This window comes from Neopsephotus bourkii, unplaced genomic scaffold (genome assembly GCF_033783945.1).
Source record: "Neopsephotus bourkii isolate Nb327-2 ecotype Australia unplaced genomic scaffold, CSIRO-AGI_Nbou_v1 NB_920, whole genome shotgun sequence".
In the NCBI taxonomy this organism is placed as follows: Eukaryota; Metazoa; Chordata; class Aves; order Psittaciformes; family Psittacidae; genus Neopsephotus; species Neopsephotus bourkii.
This window is the reverse complement of record NW_026901414.1, coordinates 127906-155269: the sequence shown is the minus strand read 5'-3', so window position 1 is coordinate 155269 and position 27364 is coordinate 127906. Positions and strand designations below refer to the sequence as shown.

Genomic DNA, 27364 nt, shown 5'->3' with positions numbered 1-27364 from the left:
GGCCAGCAGGTCTAAGGAGGTGATCCTGCCCCTCTACTCTGCTCTTGTGAGACCTCACTTGGAGTATTGTGTGCAGTTCTGGTGTCCTCAACATAAAAAGGACATGGAACTGTTGGAACAAGTCCAGAGGAGGGCCAAGAGAATGATCAGGGGATTGGAGCACCTCCCATATGAAGACAGGCTGAGGAAGTTGGGACTGTTCAGCCTGGAGAAGAGAAGGCTGCATGGAGACCTCATAGCAGCCTTCCAGTATCTGAAGGGGGCCTATAGGGATGCTGGGGATGGACTCTTCATTAGGGACTGTAGTGATAGGACAAGGAGTAATGGCTTAAAACTTAAACAGGGGAAGTTTAGATTGGATATAAGGAGGAAATTCTTTCCTGTGAGGGTGGTGAGGCACTGGAATGGATTGCGCAAGGAGGTTGTGAATGCTCCACCCCTGGCAGTGTTCAAGGCCAGGATGGACAAGGCCTTGGGTGATATGGTTTAGAGCGAGGTGTCCCTGCTCATGGCAAGGGGGTTGGAACTTGATGATCTTAAGGTCCTTTCCAACCCTAACTATTCTATGATTCTATGATTAAAAGTGTAAACTGCAGTTAAAAAGAAAAAAAAAAGTAAGATAGAAAATAAAGCAGAAAATAAAAATAATTACCAGGCAAAAGCCAGAAATGCAAAAGCACCTCAAGCAGTAAGAAAAAAAGTTTGTTTCACTGAACATTTTATTTAGTAGTCAGATCACTCATGTCATTAGTCTTCCCTCATACTGGTGCTCCCTTTCATGTTACAAGCATTGCCTATGTGAAAAGACGTACAAGTACAAAACTTGTCAAGAAAGGCTCAGGCTAATGTCTGTTTAAATAGATGTATAGTTTAACAGGCTTGAGTTTGTACAAAAAAAAAAAAAAAGTCCTAAACTGAAGCTGGTCTTCTGCCAAGGATGAATTAACTGGAGGGATTAAGGAGAACTTAATCCTTGCCATTTATCAATACTTCCTTGTGCCCTACAAGCATCACCCACATTTTTGTTTTCCTTATGATTTTCTAACTCTGACTGCACAGAAGAAAAGTGGTGGCACAGCACCCAGGAAGTCTGCATTTGAAGATCTTTGTCTCTTCTGTCTTTGGTATAAAACCGGACCCAGGGACTAGTCCTCATCACAGGAATTCTTAATATTGTCCTTTACCCCAGGTTGGAAGCTACCACAAAACTAATCCAGCTAACAGGACTTTTCAAGCACACAGGAACAAAGACCATTCTTTACATATTTTGCCTTTCCACTAATACTCAAATACCGTTTCACCTTTGGACACAGAAACTGATTAGATTCTGCTGCTCTTGGAAGAGAATCACGGAGCATGATTCTGATAACTGAAATGCCTATGCTGGCAGACAAAACAGTTCTCCCCTGTGACATACATACACAGTTGCAATTGGCAGAATTGTACAGGCACATTGCTCTGATGAGCTATCCCAAGAACTAAAGGTTACAAGGTGACCACCAGGCATCAGGCAGAAACTAGAAGATCATTATTGATTAAGGTGTTGCCATTACATGAAATATAACTATAAAATAACATGTTTAGGGCATTTCACAAACTGATGGGAACGTAAAAGTAGACAGTGAGGCAGTCTCAAAGATTTGCAGAAATATATTCAAAACAGTTGAGAGCTTAAAGCTGTAAAATGTTTTTCAAAATCACTTATCAAGTTTGAATTTCCCACTTGGATTTTGATGTTCAGATAAAGACTTTCCATAATTATTAATCACCATCAACAATAAATGAGATTCCAATCACTCTTGAAGAATTTAGGCAGTACTGTGCTAACCCCTGGTGTGTGCCACTAGTGACTGGTCTCCAGCTAGGTGTGGTGCTGTGGATAAACCTTTGAGGCTAGCAGTGCAAAACAATGCAATGGATATCAGTTTCTGATATATTAATATATGCACAGGGTGTTCATACCTATAACTTAAAACCATGCTCATGGAATACAGTCTAGATAATAGTAAGCAGAGATGGAAATGAATTATGTATTTTGGAGAAATACAAAGGAATATCCATCCAACCTTAAAAATTCTTCTTGTCAGTAGGAATCACCCAGTCAGTGCTCTCCTCTTCTGAAAAGGTACTAGGAACTCTCAATATAGTTGCAAGTCTGCCTACTCCATTTTAGCCACACAGTTAGTGCAAAATTACTCATTCAGCAAAGCCAATTTTGTTTCTAAATGTGAACTTTAGGGACAAATATGTTTATGTTCAATACACACATTATGTCCTGGTGAAAAATACACACATTTCTGCACCCTCCCAACACCCAAATATCCCAAATGAAAAATGCTGCTGATCATAGAGCCTCAAAAGATCTTTCAGTATACCTCTCAGCACACAGTCAGGATCAAACATACATGGAACTAACACAAATCTCTGACCTTCACTTTTTCTTGCAGTAGTTTCACTGTGAAGTTATGGCAAATCTTCTTCTCTCTTCAAGTTTCCTACCTGTGAAATGGGATAAAAATACTAGAATTAGTATCTGAACAGTACTCTGAAATTTACCATTAAATATTACTTACCCATCTTAGTTATGAACCATAACTGTGCTTTGGATCCCACATACTGGAGGGCCCTGATATAAACACAGAGAGAGTCACAGCGTTTTTCTGGGAAGAGTCCCAGCTTTTGTCTGTCAGGTCATAGATAATAGTTCTTGTGACATGATACACAAAGGCATTTCTACGATTACAGAGAAAGACACAGATTTTCCACAGACTTCAGAAATACATTTTTTTGCAGCAGCTGAAGATGGCTGGGTTTGACAGCTTTAATTATTAATAAGCAAGTTTAAGCAACTACTTTAAAAAAATGAAATTAATAGCAGAATGACCTGTGCAAGTTCAGTTAAAAAGCAAATCTATATTAGGATATTTAAAACTCTTCAGAGATGCCACTGTGGGCTTCCACAGCCAAAGTCAGCTTTACAAACAGGAAAGCTAGAATCAAATAACTGTTTTTCAAGAATAATGGATTTCAAAATGCAGAAATATTTACAGTGAACTTGCACAATATTAAAACCTTTCTGAGAACCCTTTAACTAGTTATGCCTCAACAATCCAAATCTGCTTGCAGTTTTAATGTTTATGTGCTCAAAACCAAAATGAGAGTAACAAACCAGCAAATGTAAAAACACCAGGGGATTGCTCAGACAGATAAATGATTTAACAATGCCCAGGCACGCTTAAATCTAAAGGCAAATCACAGGAATAAAGAAGCAGACATCCATGTAGAATGAGCCAGGTCCTTCCTGCTCCTCAGGGGTTGTAAGCTCAAGCTCTGCTCCAGGTTGTGACTGGGAACTGCTGTGTGACACCCTCAGTGGGGCCCTCACTGCTTTGCTTAGGAGCTGCACTTAAGAACAGCCCTCACCCTGGGCTCTCCTGAGCCAAGTCTATTCCTGGCCTCGTACTGTGCTGGTACAGACTGACCCAAAGGCTCAGCTTCCTGGCTGGGTCCCAGATACTGACAGTGCTCATCAGTAGGGGCTGCTGCCCCAGGACTGCGGGTTGGTGGCTGACCCTGGCCACCTCACTGGCCTTTCCAGCTGATCCTGTCCAGATGCTGTGGGACATTGCTCTAGCTGCTCTGTGGTATGACGTAAAGCCTTATTCCAACTGACTGAGCTTCTCCTCTGCACTGCCAAGTATCCTCAGCTCCATCCAGCTAATAGTGCTCAGGATCTTGCAGGGGAGGTTAATCTTTTTTTAATGTGACTGTCAACGTAATCACAGTTACACTGCTGGACTTCCAGCAAACAGAAACTGTATAATACTGCATATCTGAATATTCTTTTCAATTCACGTATGTCATTCCAGAAGAGTTTGGGCTTCATCTGTCAGGTTTTAGTTTTGTTTTGGTTTTGTTTTGTGTTTTTTTTTTAATTTAAATTAGTCTCTTCAAACTAGAAACTTCTTTCTCCTGTTGCTAGATAAAGGAGCTGCAAAGGTAGGAGACCCAAACTGCAACAAGAAAGGTGAAGGTCCTCACACAATATGTGACACGGAACTGTGTTGTACAGAACATCTCAGTAGCTAATAAGTGGAGATAAGATGTTGTGGCAGGACAGGCTGAGTGAGTGTATGATTCCCCCCCCCCCCCCAGTAGACACTACAACTGGAGCAGGCTAGATAACTCAAGGTAAATAAACTGCTGCCTCCCATCACTAACCATCTTGTGTTCATGAGCCAAGGTGTCAATACAACTACACTTCCAAATCCAAAGCTGCTTTATCTCAAGTGCAAGATGTCTGCATTTGAAGGCGAGTTTTTCTGTCTTGTCGTTAAATCTGGATATACAACCTAGGATCCTCAGCCAGTATTTCCTGGGTGTAAAATAATCAGTCATTATTATATTATTGATTTATATATGTTAATCGTATTACTGGTTTACATACCACACAGCTGTTTGGCTACTTTTACAGAAATCTACAGAGAAATGCACTCAGTCTGAATTTTTCCCCATGAATAATTTGCTTCAGTAATTGTCTGAAGTCCATCAGAAAGAACTCTGCTGGTTCTAGTTCTACTTGATCAGTCAAGCCCTTCATCAATCCAGCAGCACCTTATAGCCACCTTTAACAAAACCAGGATGAATAAAATACCTCACTGTCCTGGTTTAAGCCCAGCAGCAAATCAGAGCCACGCAGCCACTCTCTCACTCCCACCGCCCACCCCGTCCCCCCCTCCCCCCCGGCCCTCCCCTCTCTGCTTCCAGAGGAATGGGGAGGAGAATCGAAAGAATGTAGCTCCCACAGGTTGAGGTAAGAACAGCCCAGTAACTAAGGTATAACAGAAACCACTGCTGCTGCCACCAATGATAAGGGAAATAAAAACTGAATACAATATTACTAAGCAGCAACTAAAACCATCGGTGTTATCAGCACTGTTCCCAGCATGGACCAATCCCTATAAAGCTACTGAGTCCATTCGGTCCATGATGTCGCTCCAGCTCTTGTAACAACAGCCTTTCAGAGCAGGAGAGGCTGTGTGCAGTGCTCACACTTGTGAATAACCTGGGCAATAGTGTCCGTTGCTAAGTTCACTCCTCGATCATGAGTCCATCTCGATGTTGCATCTCAGCCCTGATGGCCTGAAGTGTCATGGGCCCACCAGGCTCAAAATAATTCACCCTCCCCTTCAGCAGTTTCTGCAACTTGTCGCTGGGGAATCCATACAGCTGCCTTGCATCTGTGATGCTTCCAAAGCACTGGAGGAGCCCAGTGGACTAGGTACTTGCCCATACTGTCCCAGACACCCTGCCACTCGTGACTGTCCAGCCTCTGGGAAAATCTCTTGGTCCTCGTATGTCGTAGTCTAACCCCAGACAAGACCCAAACCTGACTCCACTTAGCTTTCAAGATCAGAAAAATGATCAGGGGTAAAACGTACTCTGTATGTGTGCCAACATGCTGATCCCCATCACAATCAGCAGGCAGGTTCCAAGGGTACTCAAAGGCAATTCAAAACCGTCAGAACTCTCAAACGATGCTGCTGTGCTTGTCACTGGGGCTGGTGTAGCTGCTGTGCTTAGAGCCAGAGTAGCTGCACTGTCTACTGTGGTCTGAGTTTAAGTAGCTGCTGTACTTGTTGCAGGCGTGTGTGGGAATGTCTCCCTCATAGGCTGACCACCCAAGGAGGAGAAAAAAGAGTGTAATTGCTATACACTCCTATTATATACCTCCCAAAGTATAGAGGCAGTGACCACACTGGTAATACAAGCCAATCAGTTTCATGATCAAATGAGTATTGTACTACAAGTCATTATCATAAAGTACAGCAAAACAAGAACCTCAGCCCAAGTCCCCCAGCCGATAAACACGAACACAGCAAATACTGGCTGTAAGTAAGTCAGCATTGTGACGAGTGATTAATCCAAAACAATGAAAGCTTATCACGAATCTGATTAGACACACTCTGGTCAGATCTGTCTTATCACAGCCCTTTGTGCTGCACGCTGGGAGCCAAAAATAACTGTCGTGGTTTAAGCCCAGCAGTAAATCAGGGCCACGCAGCTGCTCTCTCACTCCCCACCTTCCTCCCCTCCTGCTTGCGGAGGAATGGGGAGGAGAATCGAAAGAATGTAACTCCCACAGGTTGAGATAAGAACAGCCCAGTAACTAAGGTATAACAGAAACCAGTGCTGCTACCACCAATAATAACAATGATAAGGGAAATAACAAGGGAGGAGAATACAACCGCTCACCACCTGCCAACAGATACCCAGCCCGACTGAGCAGGGGCATATAGGGATGCTGGTGAGGGACTCTTCATTAGGAACTGTAGTGATAGGACAAGGGGTAATGGGTTCAAACTTAAACAGGGGAAGTTTAGATTGGATATAAGGAGGAAATTCTTTCCTGTGAGGGTGGTGAGGCACTGGAATGCGTTGCCCAAGGAGGTTGTGAATGCTCCATCCCTGGCAGTGTTCAAGGCCAGGATGGACAAGGCCTTGGGTGATATGGTTTAGAGCGGTGTTCCTGCCCATGGCAGGGGGGTTGGAACTTGATGATCTTAAGGTCCTTTCCAACCCTAACTATTCTACGATTCTATGATTCTATATAGCCCTTCCAGGTAACTGCCCCCAGTTTTACATCCTGGGCATGACCTGCTGTGGTACGGAATACCTCTTTGGCTAGTTTGGGTCAGGTGTCCTGTCTCTGCTTCCTCCCAGGTTCCCCTCCTCCCTGGCAGAGCATGAGACTCAAAAAATCCTTGGTCAGAGTAAACATTACTGAGCAGCAACTAAAAACATTGGTGTTATCAGTGCTATTCCCAGGCTGAAAGTCAAAACCACAGCACTGTACCAGCTACTGAGAAGGAGAAAAATGACTGCTACTGCTGAACCCAGGACACTCACCCAGGAAAGTAGGGTGAGGAATGTCCCGGGTTCAGCTTAAACCATGACAATCATGAGTCTGGAAATGTAGCAAGCTTGATATAAAAGGTATTATGGTCCTTTAAGTAACCTTCACCTGTAGTACAACCAGTTATTTCAGTCACAAAAAATGGATCTTTATCAGAGTAAATCCTCAGTAAACTCCGTATTAGCAGTTCACTTGTAGATGGCCATTTTCAGTCAGCTCCCAGGTACGACCAAATCATGGCTGGATGAAGAAAAAAATCCTGGTGAGCATGAAAGAGGAACTGGAAACTAAGAAATACTACTCCTTTGCTAGCAAGATGAGCAAATATATTCCTATACGTAACTACGAAGGAAGGGCTGAAATAACGTCATTTGGCATTCACTTACAGGTGTGTCTAAACTAAAAATAAAAATCATAAATGCATGAATTTTAATTCATGTTGGTTCAGCCAAGAGAACTCAATCAGGTTAAATAATAGACAAGATACACAATTTGGGGTTTGTTTTGGGGTTTGGGGTGTTTTTTTTTTAGAGAAAAGTTTGGCATATTTAGGGTTTAATACCTTGCTTTCTTGGTGCTCTCTGCCACTCACTGCCATCAAGGGTGGCAGTGAAATGCTCCAACAGTGATAGTAATTAGTCTATTCCAGGGGTATATCTCAAATGTTTCACATTACTCTTCAGCAGAGCAAGTGCTGTATATCTACAGTCATCCTAGCTATTCTGTGGGCTTTCTTGCACCAATCCAGACTTTTTATCTATGAACTGCAACAGGATAAGGTTCAGTAAGGCATTTCAAGCCTCATCTTGTGAGTTGCAGAACACTCCCTACCAAGTGTTAAGCAATTGCAACACCCATCAATCTCAACAGGCTTTGAGGATACAAATCAGGGACTTTTTTTCTCAACTCTACCCTCACACTGAACTTCTCCTGAAGTACATGAAAGTTCTGTGTGTGTGGAGCAACAGCCCTTCATAGCTGACTACTCTTTAGAATAAAAGCAGCTGCATATAAAAGTTAAATGAGTTTTAAATAAGCCTTAATCTTAGTAATAAAGGCTAAAGACCTAGCTGACTAGGCCTATTTGCTGAAACTATATTTCCTTATCGGTCTTTGTAGATTTAAATTAAATAGCAGGTTTTGCTACTACTGATTTCTGAAATATATTCTGAACAGTGACTTTCTTTATTCCATTCCTTTTTAAAACTAGAATTGCTTTCTGGATTGGATAAAACTTCATATAAGAAACAAGATATACAGATTTGGTCATTATCAGTGTGGTTGCTGTATGATTTTCATTTGGATAATAACCTTCACTGGGAGACCTCACAGCACATCACAAAACCTGCAAAAAGAACCTTCTGACATTTCTTGGAGAGTATTACCAGCACATCGCCCATCACAGGACGACTGCCCCTGATAAAACAACTCAGAATGTACTAGAAAAACTGAAACTTGACTCAAGGACTCTTGTCTTGTCTCTCCTGGAGTAGAATTCACAGGCCAGTGAACAGGGCAGTTTTCATGCATTTACTGACCTTTGCAAAAATCAAGACCCCACTGTCCATTGTCTCAAAGGCTGGTCTGAGAAGCTGAGATGGAATTCGAATTCCACCCATCTTTTGTCTCAGAGATGGGTGAGAGGAGTTGAGACAAGACTCCAATACCCATTGCCTGTGAGCAGGGTGTGAGAACTGGGACTCCACCATCCATTGCCTGATGGATGAGTGGGAAAGAGCTAAGACTTCAAGGACTGGTGTGACAATTGATACCCATTATCCCAAGAGTTGCTGCAGACATGTGTGTGTGTGTGTGTGTGTGCGCAGCTGAAGAGATGGCTGCAAGATCAGGGAAACTGGTCCACCAGGAACATGTAATACATGACATGAAGAACAGAGGTACTACCCCCAGCTCATTATAAAAGCGGGAAAAGGTAATCACCAAGAGGCACATCACCAGGGAGCCAATGCTGTGAGGGTGACTCCAGGAGGACACCTCTGTGAGGAGACTGTCCACCGATGACTACTATGGACCCTGAGGGACACCCTCCATGAGGCATCGCCACGAGGGCAACTCCATCAGGACACCTCCACAGGGTACCTTCACAGGGATGACTCCATGAGGACACCCACCTCCAGTGACTACTACAGGCTCTTGAGGGACACTCTGCTCTGATACCGACTATGAACCCTGAAGGACTCCCACTACTAACGACGATGACAACAGATGTCCAGAACACCACTGGATCCCTGGTATTGGCTGTCTCTCTCTCTGCACCCCGAATCCTTGCTCCATTTTCTACCTTTTTTCCAATCTGTCCTATTGCTATCCCGTTTATTACAATAATTTCCCTTTTTTATAATAACTGTCCTTTTGTCATAAACTTACAAATCGATTACAGTACTTGACCTAGTTTGAGTCTGAATTTCACTCTTGCGATCACAAACTGAAACAGGGTCCAGCACTGGTGTTTTCCCCAGTCAGACCCTGCCACTCTTGTTGCAGGAACTTGAGGATGGTAAGCCTATTTGGCAGCCCAATCCAACATAACTGAATTCTACTTCTACTGCTTCCTGTATAACAGATAGGCCACACTAAGACCAACAAGAAGTATGTGGCAATATGTGGCACCAGAGGTGTCAAACTTCTCATAAATTTGACTAATGACAGCAGATTTTGCAGCATAACCTGCAGCTGGCATGAACTGTTTTGAATCAAACTCAGTTATGACTTTGGCACCGATGCTGCCTTCTTACTCCAAAGTATTTCTTTTACATTAATGGAAGACTTTGAAAGCTAAGGACACCACTTCAGGGAACTAGGGGAAAAAAAAATATATTAAACCAGATCAAGACCACATAAAAATAGGCAGTTTCATACATATGAGATGGATTCCTTTTGTCTCAGGCCAGGACTGAGTCTCTGGAGCTACCAAAAGCTCTCTGATAAGAGTGTTTTGGGTTATGTACGCTCAATGTAGTCACACGTCAATGTTTGCAGAAGACCTGCATGGAAGTCAGGGTTTGAAAGAGTGCTGGGAATTAGGCATCAATTAATCCCGAGAACAGACATGATATCCCTGATATCCTGATGCCAAGCATGAAGACACTCTGGCAAAACGCTCGACGGTATCAACAGGATCAGAACTGTCAGCACCAAAATATTTCAGAAAGGTATCTGCTTCCTTATCCTCAAGAGATCTCATTGCAGTTTTCATCTAACTGAAATCCATTTTGCAAATACTCATTTGGGCAATAGCAGATTTAGCACTGTACTCTAGAGATCGGGGTCTCTTCTCTTGCGCATAAACATGGAGCCAACACATAGCTATGTGGCAACAAACTTAAAACCAGTCTCTACCAATGTGGAGGAAAAAAGGGAAACAGAACAATAAAGCAGCATACCAAACACATCCACATTCCCCATGTCTTCCTGCTGTAAGAGTGGATGTGGTGGCAGCTGGGACTTGACACGCTCTCTGCCCCATGAGAGGCAGGGGCCTCACAAGTTATTTTGTGAGTCTTGCAGAAGACATTGTATGTTAGGAGTCAGTGGTCTTTAACAGGCCATGTCTGCTCTACTGGACCTTACGCTTTAGGCCTGAGAATCATAGAATCATAGAATAAAGTTCATGTATTATTTATATAATCTGTAATTTACAGTATCTTTGAGAAAGGGAACATGTATGTGGATCAAGGGGTGGCACCTATTGATTCCAGTAGGAGACTATTTTTACTGAGGAGTTACAAACCCGCATCAGAGCTGACCTGAGCAGGTGCTGGACTGCACTGTGCTGCACGTCCAGTGGGCCCCTCAGGCCTGTGTTATGCTGCACACGTGACAAGTGAAAATCCATCTGGGGTCTGTCCAATGCTGCACAAACACAAGATTCACACTATCTGAAGGGACACAGAAGTTATTTACTATCTACATTCCTCTTTCTGTTCTATCAGCTATTTCATTACACCATTTGCTGCTGGGCATTTCTTACTGAGATGCAGACAGAGCCCCACACTACCTCTCTCAGCTACCTTGCCCCCCACTCCCTGGTACAGAAGGCAAGCACTCAACTCACACCCTCCACTACTGGGAAAATGCTCATCTGTGCAACTCTTCTACCAAGTCAAACTTACTGTGATGGGGGAAACCCACACTAAGATTCCCACAATAAATGCCTCGCTGTCCCTCAGTCTGGTCAGCATGTGAAGATCTCAAAACCCTGAAAACAGTCAAATCCACTGAAAGTACTTTTCATTAGTTTCCAAGTAAAACTAGCAAAGGCCAAAATTACTACCTGGTCTATTGCAGACTCTCCCTTTCCATTCAGTTTTTACTTCTCTAGCCTAACTGGGTAATAAGTCACAAAGTCATTCTAACTATTCAAATATATACTATATTAAATATATACTATATTTATAGTTATATATATAGATAGCTATACTTATTTATAATAAATATGTATACTTATTTATAAAACAACAATCAAAGATTTTTACACATATTTGAGATTAAGTGATTTTACTGACCAAGTCAACATATTTTGGGTCTAGCTGGCCTTTAAATTCCTGACAGAACAGGGTACCAAGCAGCATAAATCAGGCCCCAGCCACTTCAGACACCAATGTATGTTTTACCTTGTCTCAAGAAGTAAACGCAGAATATGATGTCCAAAGTATACACACATCAGTACAAAACAACCTATCAACAGCAAGATGCTCTTAGATAAAGCAGAAAGGATGGAATGGGAGGGGAAGACTGCTGCATTTTGATTCATGCATTACTTAGTCACCTAGAGAAAGACTGAAATATGTGACTGGAACTTCCTCCTGGTTCTTTTATCTGCTCTTAGGATACTGTGGCTCCAGCAGCAAGCAGACTTGTGAGCCCATCTTGGGCTCAAGTGTACTGAATGATTCTATGATTCTATGAACCAAAAGCCACATCACAAATACTTGTACATGCCTTTTTCACAAAATGTTAATGATGTGGGGAATTTATATAGGAAAACAAGCAATCTGTATGATCTCTGATATCTGATTATGGTATCCTCGCTTTGCATGTACACATACAGGCAGGTCAAGAGAATACATTCTCTGAGTCACTTCTGGGCTTTTTCTGACTCCTGAAGTGTTAGTGTGTTGTTTCCCACCAATTCAGTGGAAGCAGGGGCAGGACTTTTTGGATGCCATAAACTATTTTTAGCTTTAGTTGGTGAACCCAGAACCAATACATTAAGATACTAAGCAATTCCCTAATAGTTTTAAACTAAGAAACTGTTAAAAAAAAAAAAAAGATAGACTTGCCTGTATGTACTCTAGTTTCAGATTTGTCAGCATTTCACTACTTTCAGCTAAAACCAACTCACAGTACATACTCTTGAGTTAGAGAATAATCTAGTCCTTTTAATGCAAATTCCTTTAAAAATATTTGTGATTTTTTTCTGAATAAATTTTTAGTGAGAACCATTCTGATTCAGTTCTACATGTTTTGTAGAAGTTGCCTGTTGCTTCTGTGGTCAGGAACAGAAAAGGTGTTTTGTGTTAAGACTCAACTGAGAATACAACCTCTTTAGTACCCACTTCAAGGAGTTTTCAACTTGTTGGTAACACAACAGCAGTTACCTAAATACATCAACGCTGAGCTTAAATTGTTCTCCTGCCTTTGAAAAAGCTGCATAACATGCAGCACAGAGAACATTTATTTTTCATGTCCTGATGTCCTTGTACCTTGCTGATCATTACCTATCAGAATACTTAAAAAGAGACTCATTCTGCAGCAGTTTTGAAGCTCATAAAGATTTGGTTTTGGTTGTTGGGGTTTTTTTGTGTTTATATTTAGGGAATAAATAATGAACTACCTTATACTTCTCAAAACAAGTTGTATTGCTTCACCAGCAAGAGCTCCAGCCCCACTGCCCAAATCACAAGAATGAAGAACCACCTGCTGTAGCAGATCAGGTTTGAGATCTTTTCCTCACCTGAAGGTGAAAAAAGTGCACAAATCCATGGGATTTGCTGAGACACATGTGCATGTCCTAAGGGAACTGGTGGATGAAGTTGCCAAGCCACTGTCTGTCATCTTTGAGAAGTCATGACAGTCCAATGAAGTTCCCACTGACTGGAAAAGGGGAAATATAACCCCCATTTTTAAAAAGGTAAAAAAGGGAATACAGTCAGTCTTACCTCAGTGCCCAGCAAGATCATGGAGTAGATTCTCCTGGAAACTATGCTAAGGCATGTGAATAAGGGGGTGATTAGTGACAGCCAACATGGCTTCACTACAGGCAAATCATGCCAAATGTATTTGGTGGCCTTCTACGATGGGGCCATGGCCTTGGTAGATAAGGGAACAGCAACTGATATCTACCTGGACGTGTGCAATGCATTTGACACTGTCCTGTGTGACATCCTAGTCTATATTTGGACAGGCATGGATGTGACAGATGGATCACTTAGCAGATCTGAAATTTGCTGAATTGTCACACTCAAAGAGTTGTGGTCAACGGCTCAGTTTCCAAGTGGAGATTGGTGACAAGTGGTGTCCCTCAGGGGTTAGTACCAGGGGTTAGTGCTGTTCATCATTTTTGCTGGCACCATGGACAGTGGGATTTATGCACCCTCAGCAAGTCTGCCAATACCACCAACCTATGTGGTGCGGACGACACACTGGAGGGAAGGAATGCCATCCAGAGGGACCTTGACACACTTGAGAGGTGTGCCAGTGCAGACCTCATGAGGTTCAATCAAGCCAAGTGCAAGGTCCTGCACATGGGTTGGGGCAATCCCAAGCACAGCTACAGGTTGGTTAGAGAATGGCTTGAGAGCAGCTTTGTGGAAGACTTGCCGGGGGGCGTTGATGAGAAGCTCAACATGAGCTGGCAGTTGCTCACAGCCCAGGAAGCCAATAGTGTGCTGGGCTGCATGAAAAAGTGTGTAGTCAGCAGGTTGAAGGTGATCCTGCCCTTCTACTCTGCTCTCATGCGACCCCACCTGCAGTACTGCATTCAGCTTTGGGGCCCCCAACACAAGAGGGACATGGACCTGCTCCAGCAAGGCCACAGAAAGAAGGCCACAGAGATGATCGAAGGGCTGGAGCACCTCCTGTATGAATACAGGCTGAGACAGTTGGGCTTGTTCAGCCTGGAAAACTGAAAGCCCAGAGGCGATCTTAGGGCAGCTTCCATTACCTAAAGGGCCTACAAGAAACCTGGACAGGGACTTTTCACAAGGGCAGGTAGTGAGAAGATCAGGAGGAATGGCTTTAAACTTAAAAAGGGGAGATTTAGATATTAAGAAAAGATTCTTCACTATGAGGGTGGTGAGACACTGCCACAGGTTGCCCAGAGAAGCTGTGGCTGCCCCATCCCTGGCTGTGTTCAAGGCCAGGCTGGATGGGCCTTTGAGCAACTTGGTTTAGCGGCCAGCACACCCGCTCCATGGCAAGACGGCTGGAACTACATGAGCTTTAAAGTCCCTTCCAACCCGAATCATTCTATGATTCTGTGATTTTATGCTTCTGTTCAAGTCTTTAGATTTAAGTCTCCATTTCAGTTTGGATGTAAGGCACAGCCTGAAGCTGGCCCAAAACTAGAAGACTAATCCACACCTCACATCCTGCACAGAAGCCTCGGCCCAAAGCATCTTATGACCAAATGCAAGAAACCTGGCCAAACCCTGTGACGAAGGAATGGCCGACAGGCTCGGCGAGGCAGCCTGGGCAGCGGGAGCCATGGCGGCCGCACGGTGCGCTCACACAAGCACGGCACAGAGGACCATCCGGGTAGCACAGCCCCGTCTGGTTATGACAGACTCCCGTAACCACCCACCTGACCCCGCATTCCCCCCGAAAAACCCCTGACCCGCACCAGGCCCGCCGCGACCTCCCACCAGGCAGCGCGCATGCGTCACTAGCCGCGCAGGCGCCTTTGCTGTTAGGGGGCAGGGTCTGAAGCTGGTACCCCGCTCCGTGTTTAATGGGAGTGGGGCAGACGAGCCCCTGGAGCCGGCAGGGTCGGTAGGCGAAGCGAGGCAATGCGAGGTATGGGATGCGATGCGAGGCGAGGAGGGGCGGCGGGAAGCGGCTGTGCTGGCTGAGCGGGTGGGCCCGGCGCCGGCGTCGCCGCTAGTGCAGGCTCTTGGGGAGGGCACTGAACTGCCGCCGTGCCTCGGCGGTGAGGGTCCGCGGCCTTCTCGTCTTCGGGGCCCCTCTTCGGTGACGGCCGCGATGTGGCCATACTGGGTCAGGCCGCGAGGCCCGCAGGGGATGTCACCGGGGCGGGCACACCGGCCCGGCGTCAGGCCAGCAGAGAAATAACAACTACTGCCGTTACTGAGTTGGGGGAGAGGGGACGTGTGTGTTTTTTGGGGGTTGGTTTGGGGGATTTTGTTTGGTTGGATTTTAATTTATTTTCTTTAAACCTGGTTATATTGGGGGGTTTTGAATTGTTGCACCTGTGACGCACAAGCGGTGGGAGGGGTGTTTGCTGGTTTGGTAGGAATACCGGTTTGAAGTGGGCGTCCTGAACAATGAGCAAAAGTCAGTTAATGGAGGTAATGTGATCTCAGTGCTCCTAGTGATTATTTTCTGTTATTTGCCATAGCTTACCTTGTCGTAATTACTTCTGATAAGGTGGTATAGACAGGATCTGAAAAGGTGATGCAGTGACAACTTTTAATAACCAGGACACACCCCCGGTCTGCCAGTGGTGTTAGTAATGTTTGGTATTCTTAGCAGTAGGATGCTCTATTAGATTTAAGTGGCAAAGCCATGACAGTGTGAGGGCTGTAGGTGTGGGCTGGCTTCTGTGAAAGCATGCCAGAAGTTTCTCCCATGTTGGATGGAACTAGGGCCAGCTGGCTCCAAGACAGACCCACTTCTGTCCAAAGCCAAGCATATCATTGAGCTTGGTAGAGCACCAAGATCAGTGCAGAAGAAGGGGGAGGAGGTGCTCCAGGTGCTTATGCAGAGATTCCACTGAAGCCCATGGAGAGCCGTAGTGAAGCAGGTATCTACCTGCAGCCTGTGGAGGACTCCTCACTACAGCAGGCTACTGTTTGGGGCGGGCTTCTGCCAGGCTCAGTGGAGAGAGGACTCCACACTGCAGCAGGCTCTGGGCAAAATGTGTGGCTTCACAGAGAGAGGAGCCCATGCTGGAGCAGGTTTGCTGCAATATCTGTGACCCTGCGGGGGACCCACACTGGAGCAGCCTGTTCCTGAAGGACTGCAGCCATGGAAGGGACTCCCACTGCAGCAGTTGATGAAGGACTGCAGTCCATGGGAAGGACCGACACTGGAGAAGTTTGTGAGGGATTGGCTCCTGTGGGAGGGACCCCTTGCTGGAACAGAGAAAGGGCATAACCACAGACCTCATTCCCTGTTCCCATGCTCTGCCTGGGGGGAAATTAGGAGTGAGTGAAATTGACCACAGGAGGAAGGAAGAGTAGGGGGAAGGTGTTTTTAGGTTTATTCTTATTTCTCATCACCCTACTGTAATTTGATTGGTGATAAACTAAATTAATTTCCTGGAGTTGAGTCTGTTTTGCCCATGATGGTAATTGGTGTGATCTCTCTCTGTCCTTACCTTGACCCATAAGCCTGCCTTTATATTTTCTCCTCTTGTCCAGTTTCCAGCTGAGGAGGGGTAGTAATAGAGTGGCTTGGAGTGTACCTGGTAGCCAGCCAGGTTCAACCCACCACAGATGCTTACCATTCACACTGAATATGTTGGGAAAGCAAGAGTCTCTTTCCTGTACCTTGTCTTTTTAAAATGTATCTTTTGTGCACACATCTGTGTGTGTGTGTTGGGTTTTTGTCTGAGGCAGGTGTTTTTTATCTGTGTGGTTGATGGTGTAGAGTACCACTTCAGCAATGAGAATAGGAAAAATAAAGTTTAGGACAGACAAATAAAAAAGATCTCTGGAGGAGTGAGGTGTAATTAGTTATAGCTAGGTAGGCTGTTGACATACATAGGATAAGTTTGGGGATGTTTAGTAGCCAGCGTATGCTTGCTGAGACCAGTGATTTTGGCAGGGCCCTTTGCAGTATGTTAGGAGAGGACTACTATAAGAATTTGCAAGATAATTACTCCCTTTCATAGTATCCCTGTACTGTTTTTTATTTCTGGAGGCAGCAAAATGAGGAGCTGCTTGCATGGAGTTTATTTTGGAGATGGATAGATCTGTGTCAGAGTGATGCTGCTTCCTTTGCAAAGGTTTTATTTTGTATAATGCTAATAATACTGTCAGCTGCAACCTGGAAATAAATTACACAATGCTAGAAATTGTTCATCATAGAATCATACCATGATATGGATTGGAAGGGACCTTAAAGATCATCTAGTTCCAACCCCACAGACAGGCAGGGACACTTTCCACTAGATCAGGTATCTCAAGGTTAAAAAAGATTCTGCTAAGTGTTTTTTTTGAGACAGAATGCTGTCCCAAGTGTTGTAAGCTATGGTAGAGCTTACCAGTTGTTTTCAAGGCTGTTGTTGATGGGCTGTAAAGACTCTACCAGCTCTCACGAGCCTGCCGCTCCTTGTTTTTCTGTAATAAAAGACAGTTTAAGAGTAGGAAACATTATTTTGCCGTTGCTTTTCCAGTTCTTCGGATTGTGTGAAAATTGTGCCATTCCTGGGAAAGAGGAAAAGGACTGCAAGAAGTACTGATGCTTGCACTTTTGTAGAGAAGGGGCTTGGCATATTGACGAGAGTGTGCAATAACCACGGTTTCTAAAAGTAACAAAACAGTTGTTCAGAACCTTACGTTTTTGATTATTGGAAAGTGGTCTCCAAATTAACGTTAACTATCTAAACTGAAGAAGGGGGGGAAATTCCTCACCTTTTTGTTTTTGTTTCTTTTCACAGTGTCTTAGATCTTAACCTAATCTTGATAGCTTTCATATCTCCAGTGCCAAAAAAACGACACCGGGTTAAGAAGGTTTTGTGTTGTGGGATTATTTTTTTTTTTAAACTATCTCCATCTTTAGGGAGCGCTTAGGTTCCATTTCATAAATCCTATTTGGAATCTTCTGAAATTATTTTGACTGTCTTTTGGCTTAGCAGATACTACAACAGCAGCTGTACTTCTCTTAAACATGTTCTTCCTGTCTTTGTCTTATTCTTGTCATAAGTCTGAGTGCTCAAATAATTGTATGATGTTTCCATGTAGGTTGCTATTGGGAAGACTGGAAATGACACTTTGAGAAGTGGGATATAAATTAATAAATAGCATCATGGGGAGGTGTGCCAGCTCAAGAATGCATTTAGCAATTTATAGCTGTTTTCTGATTCAAATCTTGAACTGCAAAGTTCAGATGACTCCAGCTGGCAATGTGAAAGTGTATCTCTTTAAAGCTTTCAAAGAACATTAGCCACCACCCTTTGACTGGGTACTACTTTTTTAAAGCCTTTCTTTTGGTGATTTTAAATTTGCTGAATGTGTTCTGTGAACTTTCTACCTCTTCTTGAAAGAGTGAAATAGTAGTCTGCTAACACTGCCAGTAGTCATCTTCCATGACCTGTTTCTTTGCGGGGCAAAGTCAGCAGAGAGAAAAGTAAGCATTCCAAATAATTTATAGTGTTATGAAAGACTTGGTTTTGCACAGATGAATGACTATGAAATCATATGCATAGATAAGCAGAACTGTGAAACAGCATTTAATGTTTGTATTTTACTAGTGTGAAATAATAGCCTTTAATATTGTAGTTACAAAGAGATACTCTATTAAGTATGTATTTGAGATAAAAAACTCTCTGCTCTTTGTACCTGTCAAAAAAAAAAGTGTGGAAAATACATGGCAAAACAATGCATTAAAGGTAAGCTTTCTTCTCCTTTTTTTTTTTTTTTTCCCTCTTCACAATACTTGAGGTTCCTGTGTGTTTGTGGGTGCCTGCATATTCCAGATTAGAAGGTTTTTCGTCAAGTGTTCCAGCTACAATTACAACTTACAGTCTCCCAGGTGGAAGTTTTGTTTGTTTTACTTCTGGGTTTGCATGAAATAATTGAAAAATTTGTGGAGAATCTTGCATTTTAGAAATGTTTTAGAAACTGTGAACACTCTGAGCTGTCCAGTTTTCAAGGCAATGAGATATTCCTAAAAGGCTCTCGAGTAAATGCCTTCAAACTACACATATGCTATGCAGTAAGGAGCTTTATTTTGCTCCAGCTACAAGAAATGTAGGTCACCCAGTCTTTGTGCAAGACCAGTGAGTATTCAGCATTTCATGGGTTAAAGCCCATAAAGCAAGGTGATATGGTAGACTTAGGAGGGGGAAGAAAACTTTTTAAAGTTTGTATCTGCTGTTAAGTATAAGATAAATCTCATGGTTTTTTTTTTTTTTTTTTTTTTTTTTTTTTGTGGCAAGTAGCGTACTTTCTTTCCTAGTCCTAAGTATATTTTAAAATTTCTTTTACAGAGTGAGAGGTGGCGTCATATGACAGAGCCAAAATGCTGGATGACATTAAGAAGCGGTTTGAATTTCCTAATGCAGTTATTCAATCACAGGTAATTTTTTTTTAAAAAAACATTAAGCAAATTGAATTGTCTATGGAAACTTTTGTTCCAAGGCCTGCTGCCTGCCTGTAAAAAGGGGAAAAAGATGTTGGGGATGGTGAGGGGTTTGCTCCAAAGGCAAAAAGCCCTAGAAGTAGAGTATTCTTAAGTTATAAACAAATACTAATTGCCTTCTCTATGTAATCCAGACATTGGACATAGTTACTCATCACTGTAACGTCTCTGCAAGCAAATCAGAAACTTTCCATGACTGGAAGGTTTAAGTGGAGCAAATGGTTTTTAGTGACCCTGTGATCTTGAGAGAATTCAGGAGTTACCAGATACCATGTGTGAGGTTAAAATACTTGACAATACTTTACAGAACTGTCTTTAGAACTGATCTGCTTGCTTCCTGTGTGGTGAGAGCTGATGGACTACTGTAGTCTTATCTGACATCAAAGAATGACTGTTTACCTCCACTGTGATCAGCAGACCAAACATTTTCAGAGCCATGCATTGCCTCCTGGTCATAATCACCTGAAATTTTCTCATGTGCATGAAGTGTTTACCATAGCATTTTTAATGGACTCTAAGAAAAAAACAGACCGTTTAAAAAAATACACCTTCTTTGCTTTGGCCATGTCTCATTTCAGTATTAGAAATGTATCTCTTTGCTGTAAGCTCACTGGTAACTTCCCTGTTTTCTTCCTTTTCCTGTTTTGAATTCAGGATTAAATAAGTAGCCATTTGTTTGACAGAATAAGTTGATGTGCAACCCGGTGTTTCTGTTGCCTTTTCAATTCAGCTCAGTCTACAGTTGTTTACAGTAGTTAAGTTTGAAAGACAGAGAAGTCCTCTTGTGATCAGTTTGGCATTTAGGAGAGGGAGTCACGTCTCTGTTAGGATTCATGTAAGGTCTAGTGAAGTGTATTGTACTGGTTATGAGTTCACATCACTACTAGCCTTGAAGCATAGGATTTTGCACCTTTAAACCATTATTTTTCTTCAGTGCGGAAAAATATCACCCTGGTACAAGTACTGCTGAAGTGTCTTGGTTCATCATAACAGCTGCACATCATTAAGGGCTACCAGATCATTTTGGTTGATTTTGTGCCGTGCTTCAGTTGTTTTGCTAGTTTCCATTTATATTCTATGACCCTTGAAAAGCGTGCTGTAATCTTCAAATTGTCATCGGGCCAGGATCCAACTTCATGGCAGATGTCTTCTCTTTTTGAGATCAAGACATCTGCTCTCCAGAGCACTTAATCTACACAGCCAAGGATCAGCAAAGTGAGGAACTTGAGCATAATTTGCAGGTCAAAAAAATTTACCATTCTATTCAAAATCAAGTTTTTGGAGTGCATTGGACTAATTTACATTTTGACTTTCCTGTATAGCTCACTGCAAAAGCCACCGTATTGATAAGCCCCTTTTCCAGTATAATGAGAATGTTTTAAGAATGTGGGTGTGAATTAATTTCTGAATGTCCTTACAAGCAGGAAAAATTAAAAATAGAAGATCCACTTTGTAAGTGACCTAAAAAGTTCTAATCTGCCTGGGGAGCATGTTGCTGTTGTTGGTTTTGCAATGGGATGACTGCAGAGAAACAGATGCACATATCTGACTTTGTCCCATTTTCTAATTTTGTTCTCAGAATAGTAAAATTCCCAAATAAAAACCAGTCTTCAGAAGTCAAAAGTGTTAAAATACTTATCCAGACCTTTGAAAGGCATAATCTTTATAATTGAGGAAGGTTTAAAGTGTCATCTTTCCTGGAAATGAGAACTGTTATCTCAAGAGTGCTATTGTTTGTTATGTCAGCTTAGCAACTAGTATCTAAATGAAGTGTAAATAAATCCTGAAAGGAGAAGGAATGTGAAAACATTTAAAATAATGTGTTCCTGTCTTTTTATGCACTAAAAAACCAGGAATGTCCCTATTACTTTTTTTTCTGGCTGACTTCCTAGTTTACTTTTTCCAAAAGTAAGCATCTGTCCTTACCATAGAGTAAATGCAGCTGCTGTTCTGGGTACAGTGATAATCTGAAACATTTTTGTCCTCTTACTGCAAAAAGATGTATTTGTCTCTCACATACGGGATTTTCTGTGTATCAGTATCGATGATTAAGAAATGAGACAGAGTAAGGCATTAAGAGATGAGTCAGGACACAAATGCCTGGATTCAGACACCTTGAACCCTTTCAGAGTATTCCAGTATTTAGATTTTTAAAAACAGTTTGAGGACATCATATGTTCCTTTTATCAAAATGGGATGAAATGCTTACTCTTAAACTTCAGATGAACAAATATATGCTCTTCTGATAACCATTTTTTTTTTTTTTTAGGACCTTGAAAATTTAGATCTTGTTAATGATCTCTACCACGGAATAGCTTTATGAGGAATATTGTTAACTTCAGATGCCTTGTTTAAAGTAAATAAAGCATTTCTGACAGTAGATATGCTAGGGGATATGTAAACTGCCTAAGTGAAATGATTGTATGCAGCAACAGTGTAAATTCTTCCTATTTGAGAATTAAAAAATAATGCTTGGTCTGCGTGTGTTCTTTTTATTTCTTTTTCTCTTTTAGGCAGTGGGTCATCTGATTGCTGCAGTACTGAAAGAAAATGTTTCTTCAGAGAAAATCAGGCAGGCGTCTGACCAGGTCTGTGAAATTCTTTCACTTCTGTCTCCTCTCCTATCCATATGTACTTACATTTTTTTCTATGTTTTCTGATTCACTACTGTGGAATAAATCCTAGAAGTTAACTTAGGTAGTTAGCAATATGTGTCTAGGTGGACAGATAGAAATAGCATATCTCTGGGATCAGAAGAGCAGTTTCACTTCCATCAGAAGTCTTAATGGCAGAAGTCTCAGTTCTGCAGAATACCAACACCTATCTCTGCCCAGTTTAAGAGAGTTCTGTTTGCATTTATTTACATTACTACAAGTGAAGTGCCATATGGTGAGCCATTATCACTTAAGTAGGAAAGTGTTTTACATCACTATAAAAATTTCAAAATTATGGCATTTCACATACCTGTATTGGTGTTATTTTTAGCATTAGCTAAGGAGAGCTTGTATCTCTTTAAGAGAAAGCATAGTGCAAAGGCATACTTTGGGTTTTAGATGAGCCAAGCTTGCCCAAGTGCTGGTCTGTCTTGTTAACTGAGATACATATGTAGTACTGGCATTTGGAAGTGTCACAGCAACATAGGAGAAGTGTTAGTTAGGATTTGTTCTTCTATTTTTCCTCACCAAATGCTAACTTGTACAGAAAGGAGCAGAAGATTATTTGTGGATTTTTCCTCCCAGTATGAAGCCTTGAAAAAAAAAAAAAAAAATCCCCAAACTAGCAAACCCAAACCTGAAAAGTGTTGAGTTGTGATGTGAGGGAATGGGGAGAGGGTGTGTAGTTTCTGTAACAGAAACTACTTTAACAGTCCAGGATTATGTTCCCAAATGACATTCTGTTTTGAGGTACAAGCTGACTCTTCCTGTTATGCTGCCCCATAAAGGTTTTAAGCTGAAATACAGCAAAACCTTCTGAAACATTAAGAAGTAGAATATTGTGCTGCTTAGACATTAGTTACTCTTTTTAGACAGGAGTATTTTGCATTGTTCAGTTACTTCAAAATGTCCCTTGCTTCCCCGTTTGGAAGCTACGAACTCAGCAAAAGAACCTGTGAATACATATTTAGTATAAGAACTAAAGCAACAGTTTTAACGGATACAGCCAAATCTTTGTGCTTACTAACAAATGAAGAGAACTTCGTATCATGAGTAAAGACAACTTACCTTTGGATAGCCCCTTGTGTGCCTGCCTGTAGCTGTCTGCAATATGTCTTGCTGTAGACAGAGCTGACGTAGCAGTTGCTGAGTTGTTTCCAATTACATCTTGATTTTTTTTTTTTTAAAGACAGTGAAATTGTTGAAAAATATGTTTGCCTCACCCTTTTCTGAGAGACTCCTGTCCCTATTTATGATGCAGGCAGGAGGAGGCAGGAAAGTGGGAGCTGTCCTGGGAAAACCTTTCTTGGGTGTAGAGCATGTACCCCAGCTTCCTCACTTGTGCTAAGACTTCAATTTTTATTTAAAAGTGTGTTTAAGATGAGTGAAAAAAAAAAAAAATCAGTGTCAGCTTTCTCATTGCATTTGTTTCCTGCTTTTGCCTTCAGACCCCTGCTCTGAACTTACTTTGGGAGAACTGCTGCAGTGAGAACGTTGCCTTGCGAACAGCCTGCTCTGAGGGGTTGGTGGCACTTGTTGCAGAGAAACATGCTGAGCTAGACTATGTTCTTCATGGAGCTCTCAACCTAATTCCCTCAGCAAGGTGATGTTTGGTTGCCTAATCTTGTGTCTTTTGTCAGCTGGTTGTCAATTGTTGCTATTCCCTTGTAAATACAGGGGAAGAGGAAAGGTTCTGTGAATTACAGGGTCTTCAGATAAGCTATGGTATTAAAGGACTGTCCTTGGGCTGTCACTCTGATGAAGGCTGTTGCTTTCATCTTGGCAGTTTGTCATTGTGGGTCTGACTTAAAAACTTGTAGAGTATCCTATGTGTGTTGGCTGAAATTGTTAGCTGTTCAGACTGATGCTCTGAACTTAGACCTGTTGCTCACACTGATTCAGAGAAAACTCCAGGAACAAACTTGCCAACAAACTTTTCAAGTTGACAAGCAGGTATTCCTTATTGCGGCGCTGGGAGACATGGGGGATAACTCCTCCTAACGTGTGTCCCCCAGTTGCCACACAAGCCATCTTTTTATAGGCACTGGGCATACGTACATATTCATGAGGCTACGTATGGATTACATCATTTTCCAGAAAGTTCTCCGCATGCATACAGAATTGTGGTGGTGGTCTCTGAGGGTCGTTTACTTCTTCCAACAATCTTTGTCACTTCTGGTAGCCTTTGAAGCACGTGCAGTAGATGCTCATACCAGTTTAATTGGTTTGTTAACACCAGAGACATAATAATCCTCCCATCCTTCTACTTATCAGTTAGTTTAACTGTAGCCCATCCTGGACACCTGCGGTTCCCAGATACCCCTTATCCTTGTGTCCTGTTCTTCTAGACTGTTTTTCTTAAAACTATGTCAACTATAATGTTTATCTTGTGAGAATTCTCAGTATGTTCTCTAGCTGTACTGTATTTTTTTTCTCTATCATGCACCTCAGTAATTTTCCATTGCTACTGTTACAAAGCCATCAAACTTAACATTACTTAAAACTAATTCTAAATGTTTCTATATTCCATTTTGTGATTTTGTGCCCCCTTGTCTCGACATACAGTCACCGTAAGTCTGTGGGTGAGGATAAGGAATGCTATATTTTATTTCCCTGTCTGCTGAGGAAGAAATCACTTTATGTAGCTCTGCAAAATTCTGTAAATGTCTGCATCTCACAATGGTGTTCTGAGCTAGTCTGGCCTGTGCAACATACTGAAAGAATGCAGTTGTGGGGGAAAAAAGACACTGCATGTAAAATTTAAAATGGGAAGTCAAGTGATGCTTGGGAAGATGTTTCCATTCAGATATACCAATCTTACAGAGTTCCTTGGGGTTATCTTTGTCTCCTCTGATTTTTGGCAGCTGACTGAATTTCTGCACTAAGCTTTCTCATTCACTTCCTACAGAATGCTGGAGTCGGTTTTAGCCAAGCCAGCTAGTCGGTGGTACACTTGTGATATATTGTTCTGATGGGCTCAACAGCTGGTTGCAAGAACGATGTTGTTCAAGACATGTTTTTCAGCTCTTCTAACCCTCACATCATCAGTTTTAGTCTGGGATTTCTAATGGTCACTCTGAGCCAGAGGTGAGGTTAGGTTTGAGTAAACTAGTGAAATGCTTAAGAAAGAAGATTTTTTTTTTTTTTAAAGATTGCTTCTTTTCTTGTGACTTGATTGCTTACAGCTAGGATCTTGCTGTTAAGATACTGTCTCTATACTTAGTTTTCAGTAGGTGGTTATGGATCCTAGGAAAGGGTTTGTAAATATATTTATATAAAATGAATAATTTCTGCAAAGTGCTGTCCTCCAAATTAGAAAATTTTACTAGTTCAGTTTGCAGTTGAAAGAAGAATTGCCATTGTTAACAAAGAAATAAAAGCACCTGTGCTCAGACTATGGAAACCTGAGTCCTGTGGGGTAAAGTGGAGGGAAGGTTTATTAGCTGTGGCTTGCAGACTAAGAAATTTGAAATTCCTGTTCAGCTAAGGGTTTGTTACAGCATTAGTGCTTTATAAGGAAATGAAATGCTAATACAGTTTTGTACTTGAGAAAATAAAGGGTGTAAAATGGGATATTAAGGATTGAGTTAACCTTAAAAACAGAATCGAGGTTATGTGGAATGGGCTTGGGTATGTGGCATTTCTATATCATTCTTAGAGTTTTTCCATATGTGAAACCAACACACATCACTGATTGCTTAGTACATGCTGTTAAATTAACCAGGAACATTTTACGAGTTTTCAGCTTCTTTCTGCTGCCGTCCCAGTCCCAAGCTGCTATGGATGTCTGTGGGTTTAAACTGTCTGTAGACTCAGGAGCTGACTAAACCTCAGATTAGTTCATTTCGGTGCTGGTACTGGGTTTTTTTTGTATTGACTTACAGAACTATAGCCTGCTGTTCTTCATTCTGTTCCCCCTGCCAGATTTTCATCCAGGTTTGCTCTGTGGCTTTGCAGTACTGTGTGCACAGTGTCTGTAAAAATAAATACGAAATTAGCAGCCAGTGGACAGGCATTTGCAACTGCTGAGCATCTTTCAGTGCTGAATGGAGATAGGTTAATGTTTTATTAGCAAAGACCATTCATGTTGTGTTCTTGCTTCTCTTCCATTATGGTGAATTTAGCAGGGATTTAGTGCACCTGGTGGGTTTTGTTTTGTCCCGTGTATCAAATTCTGTGTACTAGGGAAGACAATTTGCTTTGATAGACAGTGCTTATCTGAGTTGACTTCTTATAAGATTAATGTTATCTGTTCATTGTACAAATGGGACTCTATTCTTACCTCTCTGGTACATAGTTGTGCCATAACTCTCAGACCCAATGTTCAGTTTCCTTTGTTGCCTCAACAGTTTAAACTTCATGGAACATAGTATTTATATGTGTGTTTGTGTGTGTATGCATGTATACAAAATATGGATAAACGTGTAAAAATACACACATTTTTACACATTTTTAAGATTGGTCTCCAGCTTTCTATGTAGAAGATGATGGGAAAACTCTGTGGTCAAGAAAGAATGAGCGTAAGCAATTAAACCGATCTGTTAAAAACTGGGAAACAATGGATTATGGTAATCTCTAAAATTGTCAGGATTTCTTATACACCCTAAATGTGTGTATATCAGCTCTTAACTTAGGAATTGTAGAGTATACTGCACTGTATGTCAGACAGCTAATAATATATTTGTTTTCTCGTGTTTTAAATGAGTATGATGGTTGGTTTGTCCTGTGAGAGGGATTACATAATTTCTGCATAGTTTCTTGTTTACAGCTTGTCATCTGAGAAGTTCTGCAGTGTTCCATTCATTGATGGAGAATTGGAATTGCAGACAAAATAGATTTCTCAGATTTTTTTCCTGGCAGGAAGAAAGGAAGGGGGAGCAGGGAAAAGGGAAAAAAAAAACCCCAACCAACCAACGAACCAAATAACTAAACAAAAAAAAGGCAAAACCCCCAAAACAAACAAAGCCCCACCAACCCCACCCCCCCAAAAAAAAACCCACCAAAAAAAAAAAAAAATCCACAAAAAAGCCAAAGACCCCAAAGCAAAAAAAACCCCAGCACCCAATTCTCCTTTTCCTTCCTTACCGTGCACTGTGTGAGAGAAGTAACATTTTGTTGCACGACTATTTCTTATAATTGTATCTTTCTGTTTGTTATGTGAATAAAGTGAGGAGTAACTATGGTTTATTTTTAGTAGTATACTGTCTAACTGATATTTAAGGGGTGA

At 41.9% G+C, this 27364-nt stretch overlaps 2 protein-coding genes across 2 annotated transcripts in view; one reads left to right on the top strand and one right to left on the bottom strand.

Moving 5' to 3' along the window:
- HACD4 (3-hydroxyacyl-CoA dehydratase 4) overlaps window positions 1–27364 on the bottom strand; it is a 251036-nt gene that overhangs the window by 117809 nt on the left and 105863 nt on the right. The gene's annotated exons all lie outside the window — the stretch shown is intronic.
- The window catches only part of FOCAD (focadhesin), a 94124-nt gene continuing 85521 nt past the window's right edge, over window positions 18762–27364 (top strand). The window contains exons 1-4 of the mRNA XM_061357748.1: window positions 18762–18874; window positions 19332–19420; window positions 21997–22071; window positions 23586–23740. Coding sequence (XP_061213732.1) covers window positions 19364–19420; window positions 21997–22071; window positions 23586–23740 — 287 coding nt within the window. The 5' untranslated portion in view covers window positions 18762–18874; window positions 19332–19363. The remainder of the gene's footprint in view (window positions 18875–19331; window positions 19421–21996; window positions 22072–23585; window positions 23741–27364) is intronic.